Raw genomic sequence first — 23,518 nt, 5'->3', positions numbered from 1 at the left:
AAAAAAAAAAACCGGCCCGCTGTTTCAGCGTCGCACACTGGCATGCCAATAAAGCTAAAAGACACTGCTGTACGTCCCCCTTCCCCCCTTTTTATTTTTTGTCTCAGATAAAGCGTGCCGGATGTGCCCTCCGCTTCACGTACAGCTAATTATACAAATGACGCAATAAGCAATGCCAGCTCTACAATAACAACCTTGCAATACAACAACCATGAGCCTATAGTTCCTCACCTTTGAATAACGCTATTCAAGTCCGAGTGACTTATCCTGCAGCGCGACGCCTACGTTATTCACTTCAATGAGGACTGATCAATATATACATTAGGGTTATACAGTTGCCACGTCAAAGAAAACGAAGGAAATTGTATCGACAATTTGGAAGCAGCCGTCTATGTATTGTGCACACTTCAATTGCTTCGAGCGAATGTGTTGAACCTTGTTCTTTGTCTGGTGCAAGAAACACGCAACTCCTTAAAAAACGTACCAAGAGTTATGTAATCCTTGATATGTTTCCTAATTTATTGAAACTGTGGGAAGGCGTGAAAACAAAAAGAACAGGCTGTATTGCATAACAGAAAAATATCAATAAGCGTACGCAGAGTTATGCTGTAACGGGAGGACTCTGGATTATTTTCGACCACCTTGGGCTTCTTAAAGTGCTCCTAAATCTAACACACGTGTGTCTATACATTTCTCTCCCTTAGAATGCCGCCACCGTTGCCGGAATTCGAACCCACGCCATCGAGGTAGATTGCGCATGTTTTTCTTATATGTAAGCTTCCCACAAACTACAAAAATGCACTGAATTCTTATCATGGCTTTTGTTACTATTAGCTCTATTTCTCACACTGGCAGGCATGTAAGATTGAGGTTGACATGCTGTTGGCTTCAGCCGCCGTCATAGGTATTTAAAAGATGGTAGCAGAAAAAATAAGTGAGAAGGCACGCTGCGAAATTACTCTCGTCGGAGCCCCACCACGGTGGTCTAGTGGCGAAGGTACTTGGCTGCTGACCCACAGGTCGCGGGATCAAATCCCGGCTGTGGCAGCTGCATTTCCGATGGAGGCGGAAATGTTATAGGCCTGTGTGCTCAGATTTGGCTGCACGTTAAAGAACCCCAGGTGGTCGAAATTTCTGGAGCCCTCCATTACGGTGTCTCTCATAATCATATGGTGGTTTTGGGACGTTAAACCTCACATATCAAATCATTACTCTCGTCGGATAACTAACTAGCATCCCCTTACATTTGCAGAGAGATAGCAGTTTTGAGATGTACCATATTTATGCGTGCTGATTTCGTTACAACGCTTAATTATGGTGTATAGAAAAAAAAAACACTGCATGCGTTTTTCGCGCTACTCACTGTGGCCAGCCCTCGCCAGTCTGCACGGTGAACAAGGTCAACATGGCCGCCATCACGTTGTCGTAATGAAAAGGCTGGTGCTTCCACTGACGCCGCTCCACCCTAGGTGGCTTGTCCGCGTCGCTAAACACGTAATATTCTCCCCTGAGTGGAAAAAAAAACGATGAAAGCAAATTCGCAAATCAGTCGTGTGTATAACACAGTATCGTGACCATGACTTTTACACTGTTCATTTGGAGAAGTAGACGCCCACACTCGCGCTACCTCATGGACCCTCCCTAAAGTGCACCTCAACAAGTTCGGGTATAGTAAATGAACAAACGTGGCTCGTAGATCCCGCAGTATTGATCGTATCTGCAAAGGTCTAAAAAAAAAAACAGATGCGTGGCGCGAAATGACCCAAATTAATGAAAAGAAAGGCAGTGCATTCTTTCTCTCGAGGGAACACACGTGGAGCAAGAGTCTAGGCCACAGGTACAATGCACTGCTTGCAACGTCACTAGACACTGTTCATGACTACAGTTGCTAATCTAGCACAGAATGCGCACTCCCGATCCCACGACTAAAATTGGCCGTGAAGTCAAAGAAGAACGAAAACAAATGAGGGATACTTAAGTTTCGCTTTTAAGAGTTGAAGGCGATAGCGATATCCTGCCTCCACAGTGTTTACTTCAAATACTTACTACACGCTTTTTGTTGTACGATGTTACTAGAGAAATTGGAATAGTTGATTACCACATTGTAATCAATAAAGTTGAAAGTGGATCGTGCCAGTGAAGCTTTCTCATGTGGTTGCATTCTGTGCAATGTGTAGCGTGCTTTAAACGACGAGCAATTATGAGCGTGAAATGTTTTAAAACTTTCTATGCACCCTCTAAGGCGTTTTAAGGGAATACGCGCAGTAATATGTGTACCTTCTGTAATGGGTGGCCGGCTTCGAACCACGAAGTCGCAATCATAATCACATAACACCCGATGGCAAAGTACGCTTGTACCACGCAATATTACTGCGATATTACATGTTGTATTGTGAAGCCTGTATGCAGGATACGTGCGTTTCGAAAGTGTGAATGTTACTTTCACAGCAATTGCAAGCAGAGAAAGCTCTTTTCACTGTATTTCCAAGTGGATGCATGGCTGTGAAGTTGAACTTCTGTTTACTACGCAAACGCCCTGGGTTACATCCTAATTTAAACCCGAAAATTTTAATATTTGTTTTATTGGCATCTTTCTCGATTATTTTTATCACGGACACAATGGTAATTTTTTGTTCACAAGCAACGACACCAACGCCACAATTTATACGAAATGAGCTCGTTAACGATATCCCGTTAAAAAGAAACGCGGCTGGGCTCGTCATGTGATGGTGACTTGATGCAGCGGCTCCGCCGCATGGGAGAAACAGGCAAGGCACACCGCTAGTGGACGCTAGCTGAGACGAATCAGGACTGTGTGTTTGTTGGTTGGAACGATGACGTTCTGGTAACATGGCAACAGAACTGTTAATTTTCTTGTAACCCCCTCCAACAGAGAACCAATTTGAGCAAACAATTTAGTTAAGTGCTCCCTCGGAGGTGCCTTACACATTCCGCCCCGAAACAAATATTTGTAAGGGGGCGTGGTGAGAAACCATTTAAATTTCAGGGCCCCAGAAAAGAAAAAGAGAGCCCCCCTCCCCCCAAAAATAGTTTTCAGTAGACTGAACATAGGTTAGCGGAACGGAATATAAAATCATGATGACACACACACACACACACACACACACACACACACACACACACACACACACACACACACACACACACACACACACACACACACACACACACACACACACGCACACGCACACACACACACACACACATACACACACACACACACACACACACACACACACACACACACACACACACACACACACACACACACACAACTTCAATTCAGCCCACGTGGCGCCATATAATACAACATACGTCCAACTTGTACTTAGCCCAAAGGATGTCTTATTGAACTGTATTTGGCAGGCTAGAGTGTTAGCAATAAACTATTGTAACAAAAACAAACGTGATCACCGGTTAAGTGGCCTGCGAACAATTTCAGAGGGTACCACACTTTTATAATTTCTTCCCTGTTCGAATAAATTTGAAACACTGTGAGCGAACCCACACCAGACTAGTATGGGCGCTTTTAAACTCTCGTTGTCCTTATCACCGAGCGTTTGTGTTAGGACTTAAGTGAATCTATGGCGCAAAGGGCTACGAGGAACGAATAGAGGTTTAACCTGTGTAAAATTTCGAACAACACTCGTTGTGCGAAAGCTTCCCCAAGGCTTCGTGAATTAAATATGTATTGCGACACACAATGGTAGCAGAAAGAGGAGCAAAGACGTGTGCTGGTGCACTATGCAGGATCGGCTAAGTTTCGCGACACTCAGGATATTCCCAAGCTCTGGCGACACCCCCTTAGGAACGAGCCAACAGGACGAAAAATTTAAATACACCCCTCAGCGCGTCGCGTTTCGTTGGTTACGATAGAACCAGCCATCGCGTCAAGAACGGTCGACAAATTTGGGCGGTGTTTTCAAACATGAGGCATGTTCTTCCATTAGTTTGTCGTTCCACTGAGTACAGAAGTGCACCCATGCAAAAAAAAAAAGTGTCAGAAACTTTTCGTGATGATATTTTTTAAAGGCACGGGGTGTTTAAATTTATTTTGAAGCTTTTAATACCTGCACTAAGTCTGTTTTATAATAATCAGCATGGTAGCCTCTGAGATCAGTACCGGCCGAGCGTCTTACAACGTCACGACCGTATCTAAACATGAGGCCACGTGTCAGCCTGTACAGTCTAGCGCGCTGCTAGACTGTACAGGCTGACACGAGCACAGGCGGCTGGTTAATTAGCTGTTTAGCTGGATGGTATCCTTCGCAAGTTAGGCCAGGACATGCTATGACCAAGCTAATTGCGCCAAGTCATGGTAAGACCGAGGTAATTAGGCCAAATCTTAAGAAGACCGTGCTAATAAAGCCAAGTAAAGCTAGAACCAGGCTAGCTAAAGCGGCATAGTTGAAGAGCTAGAGCTAACTAAACTATGCTAAATAACGCGACGTTAATTATGAGGACGGTAAGTAAAATCATGCTAATTAGCCCTACTAATAATATCATAATTAGTATCCCGCTAACCAGGAATACGTTTAATAGCTTCATACTGATCATGGTCTTGCTAATTAGGCCCGAAATAATTGCCTTTTAATTGAAGGGTTATCAATGAAGACAAGACAGCTCAGTGTAATGGTCATTAAGCCTCAGTCAATTAGTTCAATCAAACATAAAACTTAGCTGATGCGGCCTTCACTTCGAAGCCGATCGCCCTCAAGAGTAGGCGACCAACTCAAAAAAGCTGCAAGTAGCTAGGTTATCACAAGCTCCTCCATGGCTCCAGCCTTGCACAAGCAGTGTACGCTCACCAAATTATTTTATATGCAAAGAAGCTGCCGCTTAGCGTTCACCGCATCAAACGCTTGACAGTCACACCGGCATCATCATAGTCCCGAGTTGAACTCGGGCCTTCTCTGAACAAACGAGTTTGTATCCGAGTTCACGCTTCAATCAGTTTGATTGACAGACGCCCGCGGCGAAGATCGGGTACGCCCATCACGTCTGCTCTTGCCGAGGATCAGTACTAGCGTCGAGTGGCACGATTTATCTATCAGCTTTATCGTGTAGACTATATGCACAGACGCACGCAGAAGTAAAATTGATATCACCACGTGACTACGATGTTTCGCATTCAATTTCACCGCACTCACGATGTTACCAATCACAGCCACGTCGCCGCCATGATGCGAGCGGCCCTGGTGACCACCTTTCCCTATATTTATCTGCAATATTTGATAGGAGCGAAACGAGCAGCACAAAAGTGCTGCGTGTGCAGTGTGCAGTGTGCCTTCGAGAGTGGAAATTTCTATGCTGCAGGTGGAACGAAGGAACCTGTCCGAAAGAGGACATACGCTCACGAACACGCCTGTGGGAGGCGCTTGTTAAGTTGGCAAAAAGATAGCACGGAAATCACGCTGACGTCGCTGCACTGTTCAAATGTTGACTGAGTGGCGACGCTAACGTGTTCGCACATGATGTTTCTTTGATAACCGCCGCAAATGTCCCACATGCGTTTCCAACGCCATGCGCGTTCTGGTTGCCATTTTTATCAACGCTGCTACCTCGCGCTCCGCACTGTCTTCATGACATGGCCAACGCAGGGCGAGCTCGGAGCGAACTCGCCTGCCCGAGAAGCTCGGGCCATCCTGCATAGCACCTCTGCCCGTTTTCTGCTTCTCCAACTTCTACGTTTGTGCCGCACAATATGTTTCAGTCATGACGAACCCTCCAACCTTTCAATGCTTTTATGAATAATATAAATGAAGACAAAATAACAGGGTACGTACTTGCATTCACTTTGCGTGAGCTTGGACGCATCAGTGCAGTAGTGAAACTTGCCATTGAATAGTTGAACGGATATCACAGCAAAGATAAATTGGAACAAAATGTACACGATGAGTATGTTGAACACATTCTTGAGGGATGTGACTACGCAGTCGAACACGGCCTACAAGGAAGAATCAGATGTGTTACCATGCGCATTAAACAGAACGAAAAGACAGCAAACCGAGCGTCGTTTACTCAGAAGTACGTGCCACAAGCAGAATAAATAAAAATTCATTTTACCTTTAGCTTGGGGACGCGTTTAATAGTTTTAAGTGGCCGCAAGACTCGTAGAACCCTCAGTGATTTGATGGTGCTTAGGTTCTGACCTGTGGAGCTTCCCCTGCAGTAATATCAAAACCGACAAATTAATCTTCTTTTGCTCGACTACTTTATTACTGAACCACGCAAAACACCACGATAAATAATTTGCTCTAAAGTTTGCTCTAAGTTTTTAATGTAACACCTAAAAACAATTCAAACTGAAGCCTCAATAAAGTCAGGCCAGCCAGTAAGTTTTTAGCTATTTACGCCTTTACACAGGCAGTTGTACCTGTTTAAACAGATGGGTTACTGTTGTAATTAACTCACTGAGGTCTACCTATACCGGTGAAAGTGTTGCATTCTATAACTTCTAAAGCCGCAGAGCTTATGGCTGTGCAATGTGTCATAGATGGTTCGTGTTAACATTCACCTCGCCGGTGAGGCGTTTTAGCAATTTGAATGAAGTCATATACAATATCCGCAGTGAGTAAAAAAAAGAAACAAGAAACACACACACATCAACAAAATCACTCATAAGTTGACTCACTCAGACTCAGATCGAGCTATGAGCCTGAGTTAGTGCGGGTGATTAACATTTTTGAAAGTATGAGTTCGAGTGAGTCCGCTTGATAAAACAATAGTAAGGGTGTGTACGAGTGAGTCCGGTTGAGGAAAATATTGGTGAATGGGAGTCCGATCGAGCCCAAAGCGCAATGTATATTTTATAAGTGAGACAGAGTGAGCTTGAACCTTTATTGCTGGCTAGTGGTACTATATACACACCTTTAGCATTACTATCAACCTTATATTGCCATACGTTTATAGTGAAATCTATTCACTCATATGCCAATGCACTACCATTCCCATGCCACCTTATTATTTATTGATCAGAGACATCAGTTAAAAAAGTGCTACGACTCCCCCCCCCCCCCCCCCCCACAAATTCTTTGACGGCAAGTTTGTGATAAAACTACCTCGCGTGAGTCGTGTATTTTATGAGAATGTCTTTAGTGCATTAAAACAAATGACAACTAGTATTTTAAAGTGTCCGATAATATCAAAAAAGCGTATTGTAGAGCATGAATTATGTGGGATATTAGTGCTAAAGAGCACTGACACCACGACAGAAAAAAGCTAATTTTACGTTAACGGACTCATGAGTCGACTCACTCCGGCTCAATTAAACTCATGTTAGGCCATGAGTTTGAGTCTGAGTGAGTCCGACTGAGTAATATGTTGATTGCTGAGTTTGAGTTCGAGTGATTTCGGCCAAGAAAAATGTTTATTGAGTGTGAGTTCGAGTGAATCTGATTGATGAAAACTTCGCTGAATCTGCGTCTGAGTGAGCCCTCAGAATAAACAATATTTATTGAGTGAGTCTGTGTGAGCTCCAGTCTTTTTTGCCGACCTATCCTACCAACAACTTTTCAAGAAGCGATTTCTATAATTGAAGAGTTACTGTGGAGTTCTCTAAAAAACGGAGATTAAGTTGAGCCCATATTTTACCAACAAGATCAAGATCAGTTGCTTTTGTAGCAACCGATGGCATTTTCCGCACATTTTGCTCGTAGCAATAATACTACTAGGTAGCGATAGCTATAACCCAAGGCCAACGACAACAGACTCAGTGATAGTCAAATACGAGCGCCAGTGATAGCATTATTACTTTTAAAGACGATAGTGTTTCTTGGAGACCTTTGACGCAAAAATGTTGGTCTGCCTGTCTGTTAATTTGTCTGTTTGTCTGCCCTTAATGGTACCCTAAACGGCATCAAAGTGGCCAAACGATACCCTAAACGGCGGACCCCATCCGCAGCGCCTACCAATATTGCTCAAGATTCAGCGTTCATGCTTGTGTGATTGTCAATTAAAAATCAATTATTGCACATTTCTCATAAGGACTTTAGCGTTTATCACATTGCGCTGACGAGGCAACGCTTGCACGCAAAGGCAAGTGTTTCCAACGCTTTGCTACGACGACACGGTGGTGGCACCTACCCGTTGCCTTGCGTTCTACACCTTATCACCTCCGAAACAGACGCACAGGGTGCGCGCGCTTTTTTTGCCAAGATAACTGCCAGATAGCGCTCATGTCTCACGTGTGACGTGACTTGATGCGCTCGTTAGCCTCTGCTGCACGCTTGAGGCACTCTAACGCAGCGCCTCCAGAATAGCATTCACCGATTTTCTTGCTCAGAACATCAAATAAACGTTTTGTTCACTCTCTCCAGACGCGAGACTATCATCTTTCGACGACATTTGCAGTGTAACATGTAGATACAAAGCCATTTTTTATATTTTTTTGCGTTTTTTGTCTCATTTTACATGATTTACCATCATCATTTTTTTAACGTGCTCATGTTTTGTGTCGTTTACTTATTTTCATGGTCTGGAATTATAGTTTTCGCCACCAAGTACGACCTACCAACTTGCCACTTCCACCACCTATTATTATGCTTCGGCAATGAAACTCAGTGGGTTTCACCAGCTACCGCATGCATTCACATGAATCTTTGCTTTTTGCTTCCAATTACGACTGCACTTGCGAATCTTCAATCGTGGTGTAACTTATCGAGCCGCATTGTCTTCCACATCACATTCACCAACGCTTACTGATTTATAATTTATCCTATCGATGATTGATTGATTGATATGTGGAGTTTAACGTCCCAAAAGCACCATATGTATATGAAAGACGCCGTGGTGGAGGGCTGCGGAAATTTAGACCACCTGGGGTTCTTTAACGTGCACCCAAGTCTGAGCACACGGGCCTACAACATTTCCGCCTCCATCGGAAATGCAGCCGCCGCAGCCGGGATTCGATCCCGTGACGTGCGGGTCAGCAGCCGAGTACCTTAGCCACTAGACCACTGCGGCGGGGCATCATTCATCGTATCCCCGATAGTAGTGCATGCAGTTCTTGTGGCGCAAAAACAATACTAAGCACCCTTTATGCAGTCGCTTTGCTTTCGTTGGTTGACCGGATTCTGTTCGTGCTAGTCTGAGCCATTCAGACGACATGAAACTGACAGAGAATCTCGAGTATGCACATGACGATTCAAATAGTGCTTAGATCGTTTAAGGTGATTGACGTCCGCCTGTGATTATAGACGGAATAGAAAGTTGCAGTTCTGGTATGTGCATCTCCTGCCTGGCGATTCCTCCCCCTTTCCCTCCCCTATAAATACAGGGTCTGGTCTGTGCATTCGTTAACCTAGCACCTGTCTTCATCTCTGAGTAAAAATCTGAAGCCGAAGTAACTGCCGGGGAGACACAACATGTCGTGCCGTTGGGCGGTTGTCCCTCAGGGAAATTATGGCGTTACTAATTTATGACAAGCCTGGTAAAGGCTAAGAGTCTGAGCAGAAGCCCAAATCTGAAAAAAAAAAAACAAATATTAGTAGAAACTTTCACGGCTGCGTAATGTCACCGAAGTTATTAAATACACCAATATCGAATTAGCATCGAAAGACAGTACCGGAAAGGAAGCTTTTTTTTTTTACAGCAGAACAGACTTACGCAAATGCGAAGGCAATGAGTGCGCAAATGACAACAATGGCATCTAAAATGTTCCAGGAGTCTCTGCAGTAGGCTCCCGGGTGAAAGATGACGCCCTGATCGGCGATCTGAAATGCAAAAGCACGTCCAAGTTGTGCGCAAAATACTGCCGGATAAAATGTCTTGCCTTTAGAAGCATCTCGACAGTGAACACCCCCGTAAACGCATAGTCGAAGTAGTTCAAGATTCTATTCTTTGTCGAGTCTTCCTCCACTGGGTCTTCTGCGGCTAAGGCAATGCTACTAAGCGTAATGGTGATCATGATGAATAGCTCGAAGTAACGAAGATTAACAATGAAATGGGCGGCTCGTCGGATCCTACGAATCAGAAACAAAGAAAAAAAAAACGCGTCATGTTAAGCATAAAAAACACGAAGACACTAAATTGCAGCAGTTCACGATAACAAGAGGAATAATGCTCATTTCGGTAGCAGAGACCAACAACTTCCGTGGGGAAGGACAAGACGGAAAACATGTATATAAAAATACTAACCGAACAGACAGTATTTTTCATCTCGGCTAGCTCTATGACGTCCGCATAATTGCACATGAGCAGCTGCTCACTTAGACATACCATCAATGGTATATTGTAGCTCAGAGACAAAAGCTTTCTAAAATGAAATTATTCGCTTAACTGTCGACGCTCATCATTAGAACCCGATCATACCACTTCTCTATCATAGAGGTAGCCATCTTGACGACTAGCTGGCAATTTGTCCTTTGCGTCCCCTAGACGGTGGTGAGCCATTTAGACGGCTTGTTTATTCAAAGATTGTTCTAGCTTCACATATGCTCGCTCTTTCATTGAGGCCCATCTTACAAATAGACACCTCAGCTTGGGTCTTCAAAATTTTTTGGTTGGCGTCTTTAACTCACACCTTGCTTTATGCTGGCTTATCATTTTAAATAGCTGCATTTTAAGGACAACGAGTGTAAGGCGTCTTAAAGGCAGTCTCTTTTGAGTGATCTACTTTTCCTTATTTTCTATTTGCAGATGCAACGGGTCGTTCCTTCTACACACGTATATTTAAGCTCCTAATGAAACGAGTTGAAGTCATTAGCCATCGCGTTTCGTTGATTCCGTGACTTGAATTTCACCCGGCCTGTTATTATGGTTCGGACAACGCAACAATTCCTCATGACGGTGGCGCCTACCCCTCAGTAAAAAGAAAAAAAAGTAAATACCGCGTGAATTCGTGTGAATGGCAGAGCACAAATAAAAATATCTCGTTCGCACTTACAGAGGCGCACCACCTGCAAAATCAGATTGCAATTCGTGGTAAAGACAAGAGCGAAGGGAACAGCGAAGGTCAAAAAAACCTTTTTATTGAGAGCTCACAAGTGCGTAAACGTGGTGGGATACAGCGCATTTTCAACTGGTCAGGCAGGTAGGGCGCAATAATGTGACATTTTTTTTTTCAATGTCCCATAACTTAAAGGGACTGTCTACCCCTCGGAATTTTTTTTTCTGATTGTGGCGCAAATGAAAAGATCGTTTATCACATCGGCGGCAACTAGCATGCTTTCGGGCCAGAAACAAGGAATTATAATTTTTACTTCATGTTGAAAGTCGATAAAAAGTGACCACTAGTGTCACCTAACAGCGAATGTGGTCAATCTTGATAATCTATTGGTAGGACAAAAATTCTCGCAGGTAAACTTACTTTGCCTAAAAACAAACATGTTTAACCTGTGATTGTATTTTATGCACTAGAGGCAGCTTTAGGTTGCGCCAGAGACCAATTTTTGCCTTTTTTTCCCTCATGTGCTCACATAGGCGCACGGTGGCGCTGCCAGCAGTGTGTTCGCTTGCCTGCATGCCTGCCTGCAAACGGTGGAGAAACACGACCTCGGCGGCCGCTGACACTCATGTGAACAAAAAAAGTGTGTGTGCCTAAAACGACCACTAAGATATTTGTTTTTTTTAATAACCAAACTTAATGAAGCCTGCATTAAAACCACACCCGGTTTCAGTTTTCGACTTTTACCGGCACCGACCAGTGTTGTGGGCATTCATCCCACCGATAGAAGGAGACATAACGCAGACAGAATACTTAGAAATTTCTACGCACTTTATGGAGAAACCGCTGCAAGGTTAGACACTTCACATGGTACCCTTTTAATTGCGACGCAAAACAGGAGAGCAACGAAGGACGGTAGACAGTCCCTTTAAATTTTCAATTGGGTGAACTAAACACTAAAATCCAGCGGAATGTACTGAATTTCTATGTATGTTAATTTACCTTATGCTCAATATGCTTATATCGCACAAAATAATACGCGATATGAGCAGAAGATTGCAGTCATGGTAAGCAGACGTCCTGCATAGTTGTTGGGGCGGAACAAATATGCCTCTAGGTTCGAACGTACCACTGCCCCTTAAACGAGAACGGTAATACTCGGGTAAAGTTGTTCCTTATACGTGTGCTGCTCTAAGAGACTGAGGCTAACTATTGCTAGATGTTTAAATGTAAATAGAAGAAAACATCTACAATTTCAAATACTGTCCGGTGCAATAATCATCAGAAAGAATAACCAAGAATATTTCCCAGCGACTGAGAGTCGATCTTTTTAGCGCCTATGTAACTTTCAGAGTAGAAAACACTTTATTAAATAAGTCAGCAGTTAGGAGAAATGAAAATATTGTTTCGATTGTTTCTGTTTTAGAGTGTATAATTGTGTATGTCGGAAATAAAAAACTATTTATTTAATTTATTTATTACATCTCAAAGCTTTCTTTCCTGAGGGCTTTGAGGGAAGTTTCATGTTTTTTTAGATATACTGCCAACTGTATAGCGAAAACTTTCTTTTAAGTAAAAGAATAAGTAAACAATGAAAAAGGAAGAAAAGTCTTTACATATGAAGACAGAACATGAGTATACGGTTCTCGGTAAATTTCTTAGACAGAAAAAGTGCCAAATCGATCAATAAATGGTAATTGCAGTGTCAGAGTCTCTGTTTGGGGCTCCCAAACAATGTGTTACTTACGGATTTGTCGGTGAACAGACGAACATGCAAGAGTACGGCATCATTGGCTTTGGACCAGTAATATCGTCTTCATCGTCATCCTCCCTAGGAGGTGCATAATCTGCAACATGCGCGATACAGAGTGGTGCACTTTTCTCACAGTGAAATACAAGACACAGCCGTATATGTGTGACAGATAACATTATACAGCGCTTGAACTTGCGCGCAAAAAAAAACAAAACACGCACAGCCGCGAGTAGAGTCAAAGTTCGTTGCAATTTGGACTAAGGCATCGGCTATATACATCCCTTATCCATACAGAGCACGATTTAGAGCAACCGTTAGCACTCGCTAACATTACAGCATTGCAAATCATCGCTTGAGTCAAGCGCACTATCAGATTCTACCCAATTTTGATATAAAAATCTGCAACCACATTATACATTTGTCGGTACTTTGAATTCAAGATTGTACAATTTCCCTCGGGCACAAGGGGGTGGAGGGTGGGAAACAAGTAGCAGCCACAATTTTTTTGACAAGACCTACCGGCAACGCGTAACACTGCATTTCTCGATGCAGTTTGAACCATGGCAGCTTCTTTTCTGATAAGTATTCATGGCTTCAGGAAAGCGGCCGCAGAAGAAGCGTGAATATATGTGATAGATCTCGAGTAAACAAGACAAAAGTGACGCTGCGTGTTGTCACCCTGGTGAGACGTGCATGCTCCTTGTATAATTGTTTATTGGGAAATAATTGGGTACCTTCATCGACGTCGATGTTGTTATTGTCATTGGTTCCCTTGAATTTAGTTCCAGCTTCCAACTGATTTTCTTGACTGCAAGGAGCACAGAATGAGCGGCAATGTTGTTTTGTCTCAAAAACGTGCGACTCGCTAAAAGAAAGGCTGTTGCAAACTCACAAAGGGAAAGTTTTTCCTTTGCCCGGCGCACCGCTTTGAGGCGATGGCGGACATATGTTTACTTGTGGTGGATCTAAACTACCCGCTGTAGCCATTTGCAGATCAGCAATTTCCTTCTCCAGCTCCTCCTTAGCTCTCTGTAAAAGTGATGCAACGAAAAAAAAAAAAAGATTGAAAGGTTATTCACTGAACTGCACAAAATTGCAAGTATAGGTGGAGCACGCGATGTTTTCAAGTACTGGGGAAAACTTTTAAACACGCCGGCCAAGTTGAAAATGCACTTCCTGATGTTTCGGTTCTGACACGGGAGTCTTGCTCTCAATCTAAAACAACTTTGAAGAATGCTTGAAAACGTCCAAATAAATAAATTTTCACCTTGGTCTTTCAAAGTTTTGAGTAATGTTTCATACCGATAACATGACATTTTGTCATACCCTCGACTTCACATCACTTGCACTGCTGACTATTAATGGAGAATAAGACGGCGGTGAAAAGGAAAAGGCTTGTCACGTAGAATAGGCTCTATAGCTGTACAAATAAACGTGACAGCAATCTCATTAGGAAAGAAAGAACCAAACAGAAATGGAGAAGGCGGGGAGGTTAACCAGAATGACTTCCAGTTGGGTATCCAACACTGGGGGATTAGAGAAGGGGACAAGAAAGAGGGAGGAAGGAAGAGAATGAAAAAAATAGAGAGAGAGGCAGTGAATTCCCTGCAGCATGTAGAACTTCACTGCAAGACAGACGCAGGTAAGAACGAATTCAAGAACGAATCCAATTTTTGTGCCACGGAGGTGCGGCCTGATGCCCTATTTCTGTCTCGTCGAAGTTGTCATGAAGTTATTACCGCATTATTTGAAAGATTTTTGCCATAAGGATGGACTATGTGAAAGCTTCTCACGTCTGTTCTGACTAGTCAGGACAATAGATACACTGTGCGGATGCAAAATGAACACAAATCAACGTACAATTATTCACCCCAGCAGCCCATCCTCGTAGTTTCACAATATTTCTACTCTTAAAGCACCGCCCTACTAACCTTAACCTATAAACAGCAGTTACGTGGAGGATCGCAAGTGTGACATTACCGTATAAGGAACATAGTTTTTTTGTGTGAAAACATACATACAAGTGCGGCTGCTATGCAAAAATGATCCCTGCGGAGTCTCAGGGAGCTGACGCATTGCCATGCAAGACGACTGCGAAATGGCACGTCTTGATGGGCGATACCAACCTCCTTCTCCTCCTCTGCGTCTTCCTCCTCGGCTGCCGTCAATTCCTGGGCATTTGCCAGGTTGTCCACAGCGATGGCCAAGAATACGTTTAACAGGGTATCTGTTCAGTGAGTCAAGGGTGGCACTGCGAAAAGTTTCTGAAGAGCTACAACAATAATTCGGTGCATCTGTCGGGTATATGTTTCAACTTTCCGTAAACCAAAATAAAGATTGAAATTAAAAAAAAAAAGAAGATGGTATTGACCGTGTGTAACATATGCCGTATTTTTTTGCGCTGAACTCATCTGTGTTAGAATGCACAGTGAATGACAACTAATTTATGCCATTCAGCTAGGTAAACCAAATGATTGGAGAGATTGCATTTGCTGTTGCGTTGTGCAGGGCAGCAGCGGACTATATTTTAGGAATCTGTCGTTGTAGTTGCCGATTATTCATCGTTCAGTTGCTGATCATATATTCGATCATTATTTTATCATTATTATTACCTAATACGGTTGAGCAAAAAAATATGGGCTGTGAACGATGACGCAGCCGAGACTCCGAGCCTGGTGTGCTTCAACGTTCACTCAACACCCGGCACAAGACTGCTTCTTTTTATGCATTCTGGCGCTATTGCGATGCAGTGACGGCAGCCACAAATGAAAACCGTGACATCTTGGTGAATATCAGGACGCGCCATATTACTCGAGAACCGTGGTGGGAGCGGCCACTGATACGGCATAGCTCCAACATAATGTGCTAATTAAACCGGGCCATAGGATTGTGCGCACTTGTGTTGAAATAATTAGTGTTAATACAATTCAGCAAATAAAAACGTAACCATTAAACAAGGTCAAAAGTGCTGTGTGATGACATTTTTCTGAAGAATGAAATAGATTACATGCAAGCTTGCTCACCTGCTGTATAGCTTTAATATTATCATACCTCAAATATTTTTTATCGTTTGTGGTGGGTAACTATAATGTAGAAAATATTTGTATCAATATATATTTGAAGTCTTTTGAAATAATTTGATGTGCGACTGCGTGACACCCTCTGTACGTGCCATAGCAAAGCGCATGCTCCAAGCAGTGTTGTCATACTGAAAACGAAAAGGATACAGTTGCCAAAAAGGACGAGAATGATGAAGTAAAGGCTGTAGATCATCCCACCATGAATTCCATCTTGGGACTGAATGCCATTATACATGACCTCGTTCCAATCTTCCCCCGTTAATATCTGACAAGAAGAAAGGAGACAAAAACACTGACGTCATACAGAGAGAAATATAAAGAGAAAAAATGCAAAGGGAATGCAGTTAGCTTATCCACTTTTCCTGTCATTTGCTGTGCCTTACACAATGTGCGGACAACCGGGCGCAAAAAAGAAGAAAATGGAGAACAGCTGATGCGTCCACACGCATAGCAACGTTCACAGACTATCGCCGAGCTCAGTTGTCTTGAGAAAGTGAAATGGCACCTTCATGGCTCGCAGAGCAGGTTACGGTCCCGGCCATGTTCCTTGTACTTTTTCTAGAGCGAAAGCTCTGTCATCCAGCTAGCTTATAGCGGCGTATAATGTCTCCCTCTTGTTACAAGATGGGAAGTATGTGGCGCAGTTTACCAAGAACAAACCTTACGAGCCTTGCATGCTGACTGTTAATAATAATAATAATAATAATAATAATAATAATAATAATAATAATAATAATAATAATAATAATAATAATAATAATAATAATAATAATAATAATAATAATAATAATAATAACATTCACAATATTTATTTTGCAATTCGTTATACTTCTTATCTCTTGTATGCCGATGACCTCAACATATTTAAGGAAATCCATTCAGTTAACGACTGTCGCTTGCTGCGGTCAGACTTGTCTTCTTTCTCGGAATGGTTTAACAACATTAACCTTTCGCTGAATAATTCAAAGACCAAGTTCATGAATATATATAGTAAAACATTCATAGCGTCATTTACATACTTTGTCAATACCGTGTCGTCATGTAAGGTTCAGTGATCTTGGTGTTCTTTCTGATAGCGTGATCAATTTTCTGCTCCCACTAAACGCACTGCCCAGTGTGTTTGCAGAATTTCTCAAGAATTCAGTTCTCCTACAGCCTTCCAGAAATTGGGCACCGCAATATGTCTTCCTCAACCTGAGTATGCATCTGTGATCTGGAATGGCATCAATAAATCCGGCAGTGATGGCATTGAGCGAGTCCAGAAAAAGTGATAAGCATTTACAACCATCATTTTGCCTGAAATAACTCTGTATCTGGTTCTAACATTGTCGGATTATTATCATTGCTATCACTTCACTGCCGACGAAATCGCACTGACCTGTTGTTTCTTTACAAACTGTAGTTTATAGTATGCAGGCCTGCTCTTTGCTTCTCAATTGGTAAATTTTCGAATCCCGCGTAAGTTAACTAGAGTGAAATAATCGACCGTTTCGTGTTCCAGCCAACTTCTTTCAACACTCTACCGCTTACAGAATACAAAGTCCACATAATTTTAACTTTCATGATACTGATGTTTTTCACAATATCTCATTGTTTTTATCTGATCTTTGCACTGCTTGAACTTTGTTTTCAAAATGTACATATTCTTCTCTTTTCCGTCTTTCAGGAAGCCTTCCTCATAGTTGTGTATATTCCTTTTTATTTGTGAGCAAATTCATAATCCTCGTTTTGTCTGTTTATTCTTCCTATTTAGCGCTGATTTCTTTCTATCTGTGCGTTTTCGCTCCTCTTATTTAATTTGTTTTTCTGAATACTTTTTCTGAATTGTATTGATTATTTTTATTTTTTTTAACTTTTTGCGAGCGCCTGCGCAACGCCCTTATGGTTGTTACTGGGTACGTTAAATAAGCAAATGATTGAATGATGAAATGATTGATTATTATGTTAGGAGAAAGCTGTAAGTTCCTATTAGATGGCATGCAGTAGAAAAGCTCACGTAACACTTTGCGCACAATGAACCATAAGAACAATGGTTCACACCGGGATTGAATCCAGATACTCTGCATGGCAGTCCAGCATTCTACTACAAAGCCACACGAACGCTTTAGACTCCATCGGAAAAGGGCCCTAAGGCAGTGTCATTTCGGCCCGGGGAGTTATTTTTAACGGATGCAATATTGCGCAGCCGAAGCGCCGAACGGCATCAGGTATCACAACACGGGAATTGCGTAACGAGTGGGTGGTTCAAGTTGCCCACCCACAACTATGAGCTGAGCCGTCGATTATAGTCATCATCACCATCAGCCACAGCATCAACAGGGTGTGCGTCATAGAACTGGTTAAGTGAGTTGGTGTATTTCAACACAAAAAGGAACAAACTGGTCAGCTTGACACATGCGTGAAGCCAGACACACGCGCAAGCGTTGTATGTATGTATACGGCTTTATGTGTGTGTCTAGTTGGGCAACTTGTTTTCTTTCTTGGTTGAGTCTGTAACTACGTGGCTACATTGCCATAAATGCACATAGCGGGTACTTCTATACTTCACAGAATGATGACGAATTATGGCTTAGTGAGTACCTCGCTACTTCAGGTTGCCTACTACAGCTTGTAGTGGGACGGCGCCTTATAGGGTTTACAACGGTAAATCTCTAAGGTCACTCACCCAGCTTAGCCACCCAAGATGGCTTTCACCTTCGAGTCATCTTAGGGGAATGATAGCCCGCAAGTTAAAAAAAATACTACTCTCGTTTCTACCATTATTAAAACATAATAGCAAGTTGAATACCACGCTCACCCGCCCGAAGCTGCCTCTCAGGAAATGAGGCAGCTAATGCCCCGGCAGCATCAGCGTGCAGCCTTGACTTCACTGATGATACTTTGTTGGAGTTTGACGACGCTTCACTGCTTATACACAACATCGCCTATACGGCGCTTACACCCGGACGAACACGTTGCTGAGGAATCGTACCCAGAAGCAATTTCTGGCCGAGCTTCAGCGCGTCGCTGTATGTTTTTATTGCTTCATTTACAAGTTCGAAGCGTAACAATGCCTAAAAACTGCCCTGAAAACAAGAATTACACGCTGATAGCTTGGCAATTCACTGCATAGTCTTAGCCTATATGCAATTACGGTATTATTCAAAGCGGTAAGGGAAGATGTTCGTACACAACTCATTTAGGGTGACGGGAATATCACATACAGTGACAGCACGTAACTGCATAAGCGGCTGCACCGGTGGTGCTCCGTTAGTGTTCACGCGGAGAAAAGTGAAGAGTACCTGAAACACTGTGAGCAAGGCAATTGGAAAAGTGTTGAAATTTGCCGCCGGCGTGCCCTCGGGAAAGTTAAATCTGCGAAAGAGAAGAAAGAAGATAAATGAAAACAGGTTTAGTTCGAAGGTCACTCTTTTATTTTTATACCATTTTTGAACGCTATAAACTCAATTTTAACATTTATATATGCCTGCTTTCCTTCAAAAAGATAAAAAAAGGCAGTATCAGGATGTAATGCTTCCACTAAGCAACTTCATAATATCTCGGACTGCTTAATGCAAGTATTATATCCCGATAGTGCATGCAGTTTTGGACTGCAGCGAGCATCCAGCTCCACCTGATCTTCTGGCCACTCTCTTCCACAATGCGTTAGAAATGTACTTAGTTATCCGAGCCTCGTGATACAGCTCGGGGCCGTACAAAGAATTGAGGAGGTGGCGGCCAGCACGGCCTGACCACCATCCCTCGGTGAAAAATACTCTTTTTCACTTAAACGAACTTGCTTCTCCCTTTCTTGCAGTAAGCATTGCCTGTGCTGTTTTCATTGCCGATAGCAGGACGGGTTAATTACAAGCCTTATCAATGAGGCGTATAAGGCTAAAGATTCAATTCGTGCTTCGCATCGTCGGGCGTTGTAATTATAATAGTTCATCATTGTCAATGGGACACATGGCTGCGCAAGTGTTCGCTCAACTACGAAAAGCTGCGAAACATGGTTTTTGGTTGCACCTTTTTGTATATATGGTGTCCGTTATTAAGTTCAGACCATCATTTATAAACATGTTTAATTTTATCTATAATTTTATGTTTACTAAGTTTTTTCCGCACTTTTTTTGTTCAAATGACTTTTTTCAAATCATAGACACTAATTATTTTATCGAAAATTCATAGACCCATAAAAGTTCACGTGGTTAAAACTTAGAAATTCAAGCTCCAGAGTGCGTAATTTTTTCTTCAAGTTCACCTCATAACAACAAGCTACAAGGCATGCGCAAAGCGACAACGTAGCACTAAGGTAACGCAGGGATGCTATATTCTTTTGCTTACATGGTTGTAGGCCGGGTATATCATATGTTTATCTACTTCCCTCAGAGAGACAACAATAGCCGTATAAATATCAATATGTTCGGCAATAAAGTGCGCTAAGGAACAGTGATTAGCTGTCGCAAAGCCTTCTCACTTGATCATTCAAAGTTTTTAATAAAACGCTGCAGATTTGGGGAATAAGGCAAACAAAAAAGATATTGCTGATTGTTCCCTCAACAGTGTTAGTTAAAAGAAACGCGTTCTGCTGAGTATCCAAGACAACGGCACAGTTCGCTGAAGTCCTCGTCATTGTAAGCTCTTGCCGCCACTCTATGTCGACCACGAAATCACGAGTACAGCTGAGAAACCCGCAATGACAGTGAGCCGCGGCGTCTCACAAAGGCGAGTTTTGCACTTACACGCCGCCGAAGAGTTGCATGCCAAGGAGCGCGAAAATGAGGATGAATAGGAAGAGCAGGAACAACAAGCTGATGATGGAGCGCATGCTGTTCAGCAAAGATATCACCAGGTTTCGTAGCGAAGACCAGTACCTGCGCAGCAAAAGAGAAATGCATGCGTCTAAGGATGGTGATCACAGGAAAAAAAAAAAAAATCGCACTCTTGCAACCAGCGACAGGTGGCGTTGCTTGGCAATATCGTAAATCTAGCTCTTAGTTCACTGAGCATTACGGCTTGGTGGCGTTAGCCACCGCTGATTTAAAGGGTACAGCCATATCAATTCATCCAATCCATCCATCGTGCGCACTCAGACCAGAGTAATTCAATACGCAAAGTTTACTAAAGTCATTCAGTAGAGTCATTCAAAGCATTGAATGACTTTGCTCATACTACTAATGTTCCAAGGGCGCTTTGCGTTGAGAGGTGGCTATGTCGGATGGTCACATACTCCACTCAGATCGCTATGGATTGACTAAAGCAATCTGTCTTTGTTCGTTGCGATGTCCTTAATTGATTAACCAAAATTGGCATAGGCTACAGATATCGGCTTGGGAACGACCCAATGCTAAGTTAACGAGCCAGCCATAAAATCTCGACGGTCATCTTGCGGATCACAACCGAAATGCCCAAATCGTTCACCTAAACTTTGAAACGAAATAAAATCTTGCTACCGGACGTCTGACTAGAACCTGCCTTACCGATGTAAAAATGATCCGACTCATGTATGTAAGATATAGACTTCACGTGGTAATAAATGCACGCTACCAAAAAGATGCTGGGATTGCTAACGGAAACTGAGATATTTTTCACAGAGTGCTGGTGGTGAGAAAGCGTCCTTACTGGTACAGTAAGATTTCTTTAGACAACTGAACGTAAATGAAGCAGCTGTCACAAAACCCCAGTGACAACCAGCCCGCTTGTTAATCTTAGAAGAAAAAAAAAGGAAAACGTGCCAATTCAGTGAAAGTTCAATAAAACAATAGGCCATATAACATCACTTCGAATAAAAGTGCTCGCAGACAACTTCTGGTTTCAACAATGTTCCCGAATCTATGGACAAAGTTGCAGATGAAGAAACGAGAAACACTCACTCAATCATAGGCGTGCGAACTGGGGGGCAGGGGGTTGGCCACCACACCACCCCCATAGGAACTTAAATTGGGGGGGGGGGAGGCGGAAACCCAGACCCATACATTCACATAATAGGAAAGTGGGCGCTGTGACTCTGGGGGGGGGGGGGGGGGGGGCTGGCAAAGTTAGCCCTACACATTTTCGTAATACCGGAGGGGGGCGAACCATCGGACCCGCCTGAAGGGGAGCCCTGTGCACACCTTTGCACTCAGTGCAGCAGATTCACTTTTGGTTGCATATGCGAGTGTCCTGAATGACGAGGTAAAGGAATTTTTAGTGCTCTGCGAAGTTTTCCTTTATGAACAGCACCAATTTAGCTTGCTGTTTGACCTAATAACCATGCGGATCGACTTTAGCGCATTTTATGCAAACACTGAATATAGTTGCTGAGTTTAGAATATAACTTGTAACTGTCTGCAGCGCACCAATCTTTTCTAAAGTAAGGCACAGATATGAAGGGAGGGGGCCCGATGCTGTATGATGTGTAAAACCGAGTTATCCATCTGAATAACCTGATCAATGAAAGCAAATTGGTTTAGTCAAAGAGAGCGCAGGTACTTAGTTCTAGCAGTTTTTTCCCTTTCCCGACAGATGCGGAAGGTAGACAAAGAAGTGGATTTTCCAGCGCGTTTTCAAGACTCCAGAACAAATCGTGTGATCAGAACAGTGGTATAGAATGCATGAAAAAAGGGTCGATAAAAGCAAGGCACGCAATATTTCATTGAAAATAAAGACGCTGGGCTGACATTTCGTGAATGTTAGCCCCGCACCCTCCCCTCCCTTTTTTTTTTGGATTCACCACTCACTTGGTAAACTTGAATATACGCAGCAGCCGAAGGGCCCGAAGAACAGACAGTCCGAACGAGCCTTCCTTGAGGCTGGACCAGACCACTTCAAAGATGCTACCCGCTATAACCTGGACAACGGAGAAAAGAGAAGCTGCGTATTACAGTGCTCTTACACGCCGTGAAGTGCCACAACGCCTGTAACAACTTTGAGAGTAGCTTTGTAGCTCTTCTCAAAGGTTCGCGATGAAACAGCAGCAAGATTTCTGAAGTTATAAAACGTTTCTTTGGCAGATTATTTCACATGAAAGGCTGTTTTGCGCACTTCCAAACAGTTCTAGCGTAGTGAACTACACGTAAATACAAAATTACTACATTTAGATACGCATCTTAGCCAGGATTAACGAAGCATTCGTACAGTATAGCACTTCATAAGAACAAACCTTGGCCAATTGTGGCGCCCAGAATAAGTTATGGGAAGTCGGCTGGTCACCCGATAGAATTCTTCAAAATTTTAGCCGTTATATAGTATAGCTCATGAAGCCGCATTTTCGAACGATTTTTCATATTTCCCACCGTGTTAACGCTTTGTCAATTGCTTGCACGAAGTGCTTGCACCATCACCGACAGCCACCCTACTGGGATCAGCTTCTTAGCGGGATGCAGATGAGGACGACGACAAGGGAATACGCTATGAAGAAAATGATATTTATAACATGAGGCCACACGTATATAGTTATGACATTATTACTTACTACACAGTCGAATCTGTTGAAAGACGATTCAAAATAAATGCGTGGTCCAAGAGCATACACCTTGATTAACATCTCGAAGATGAATAGCCCCAAAAATGCAAATTCTGCATAATCTGCAAGAAAAACAAAACGAGCCTGCTGTGAAAGCAACGCTGGTCTTCGCAAGGCAGAGAGAAAGGAACGCACTTATACTCACATAAAAAGTCTGTGAGATATTGATCTTGATCATGGTGCTCCACTGCAACGCACACAGTGTTTAAGAACACAAGTACAATCACAACCCAATAGAAAGTTTGCGTCTTGACGACTTGACGAATGAAGAACCTGAAGCAAAGGTCAGAGGCGTA

At 42.9% G+C, this 23,518-nt stretch overlaps 1 protein-coding gene across 2 annotated transcripts in view; it reads right to left on the bottom strand.

The window, feature by feature from the left end:
• The window catches only part of cac (calcium voltage-gated channel subunit cacophony), a 664,159-nt gene that overhangs the window by 54,479 nt on the left and 586,162 nt on the right, over positions 1 to 23,518 (bottom strand). For both annotated transcript variants that reach the window (XM_075878685.1, XM_075878684.1), the window contains exons 16-30: positions 23,368 to 23,495; positions 23,172 to 23,284; positions 22,438 to 22,547; positions 20,461 to 20,592; positions 19,021 to 19,093; positions 15,887 to 16,004; positions 14,786 to 14,886; positions 13,552 to 13,688; positions 13,394 to 13,467; positions 12,654 to 12,753; positions 9,794 to 9,983; positions 9,628 to 9,734; positions 6,088 to 6,187; positions 5,808 to 5,968; positions 1,364 to 1,507 (exon numbers count right to left, since the gene is read on the bottom strand). In XM_075878685.1, the coding sequence (XP_075734800.1) occupies positions 1,364 to 1,507; positions 5,808 to 5,968; positions 6,088 to 6,187; positions 9,628 to 9,734; positions 9,794 to 9,983; positions 12,654 to 12,753; positions 13,394 to 13,467; positions 13,552 to 13,688; positions 14,786 to 14,886; positions 15,887 to 16,004; positions 19,021 to 19,093; positions 20,461 to 20,592; positions 22,438 to 22,547; positions 23,172 to 23,284; positions 23,368 to 23,495 (1,788 nt within the window). The remainder of the gene's footprint in view (positions 1 to 1,363; positions 1,508 to 5,807; positions 5,969 to 6,087; positions 6,188 to 9,627; positions 9,735 to 9,793; positions 9,984 to 12,653; positions 12,754 to 13,393; positions 13,468 to 13,551; positions 13,689 to 14,785; positions 14,887 to 15,886; positions 16,005 to 19,020; positions 19,094 to 20,460; positions 20,593 to 22,437; positions 22,548 to 23,171; positions 23,285 to 23,367; positions 23,496 to 23,518) is intronic.

Source organism: Rhipicephalus microplus, chromosome X (genome assembly GCF_043290135.1).
Source record: "Rhipicephalus microplus isolate Deutch F79 chromosome X, USDA_Rmic, whole genome shotgun sequence".
Classification (NCBI taxonomy): domain Eukaryota; kingdom Metazoa; phylum Arthropoda; class Arachnida; order Ixodida; family Ixodidae; genus Rhipicephalus; species Rhipicephalus microplus.
The sequence above is the reverse complement of the archived record's forward strand: the minus strand, read 5'-3'. Positions and strand labels throughout refer to the sequence as shown.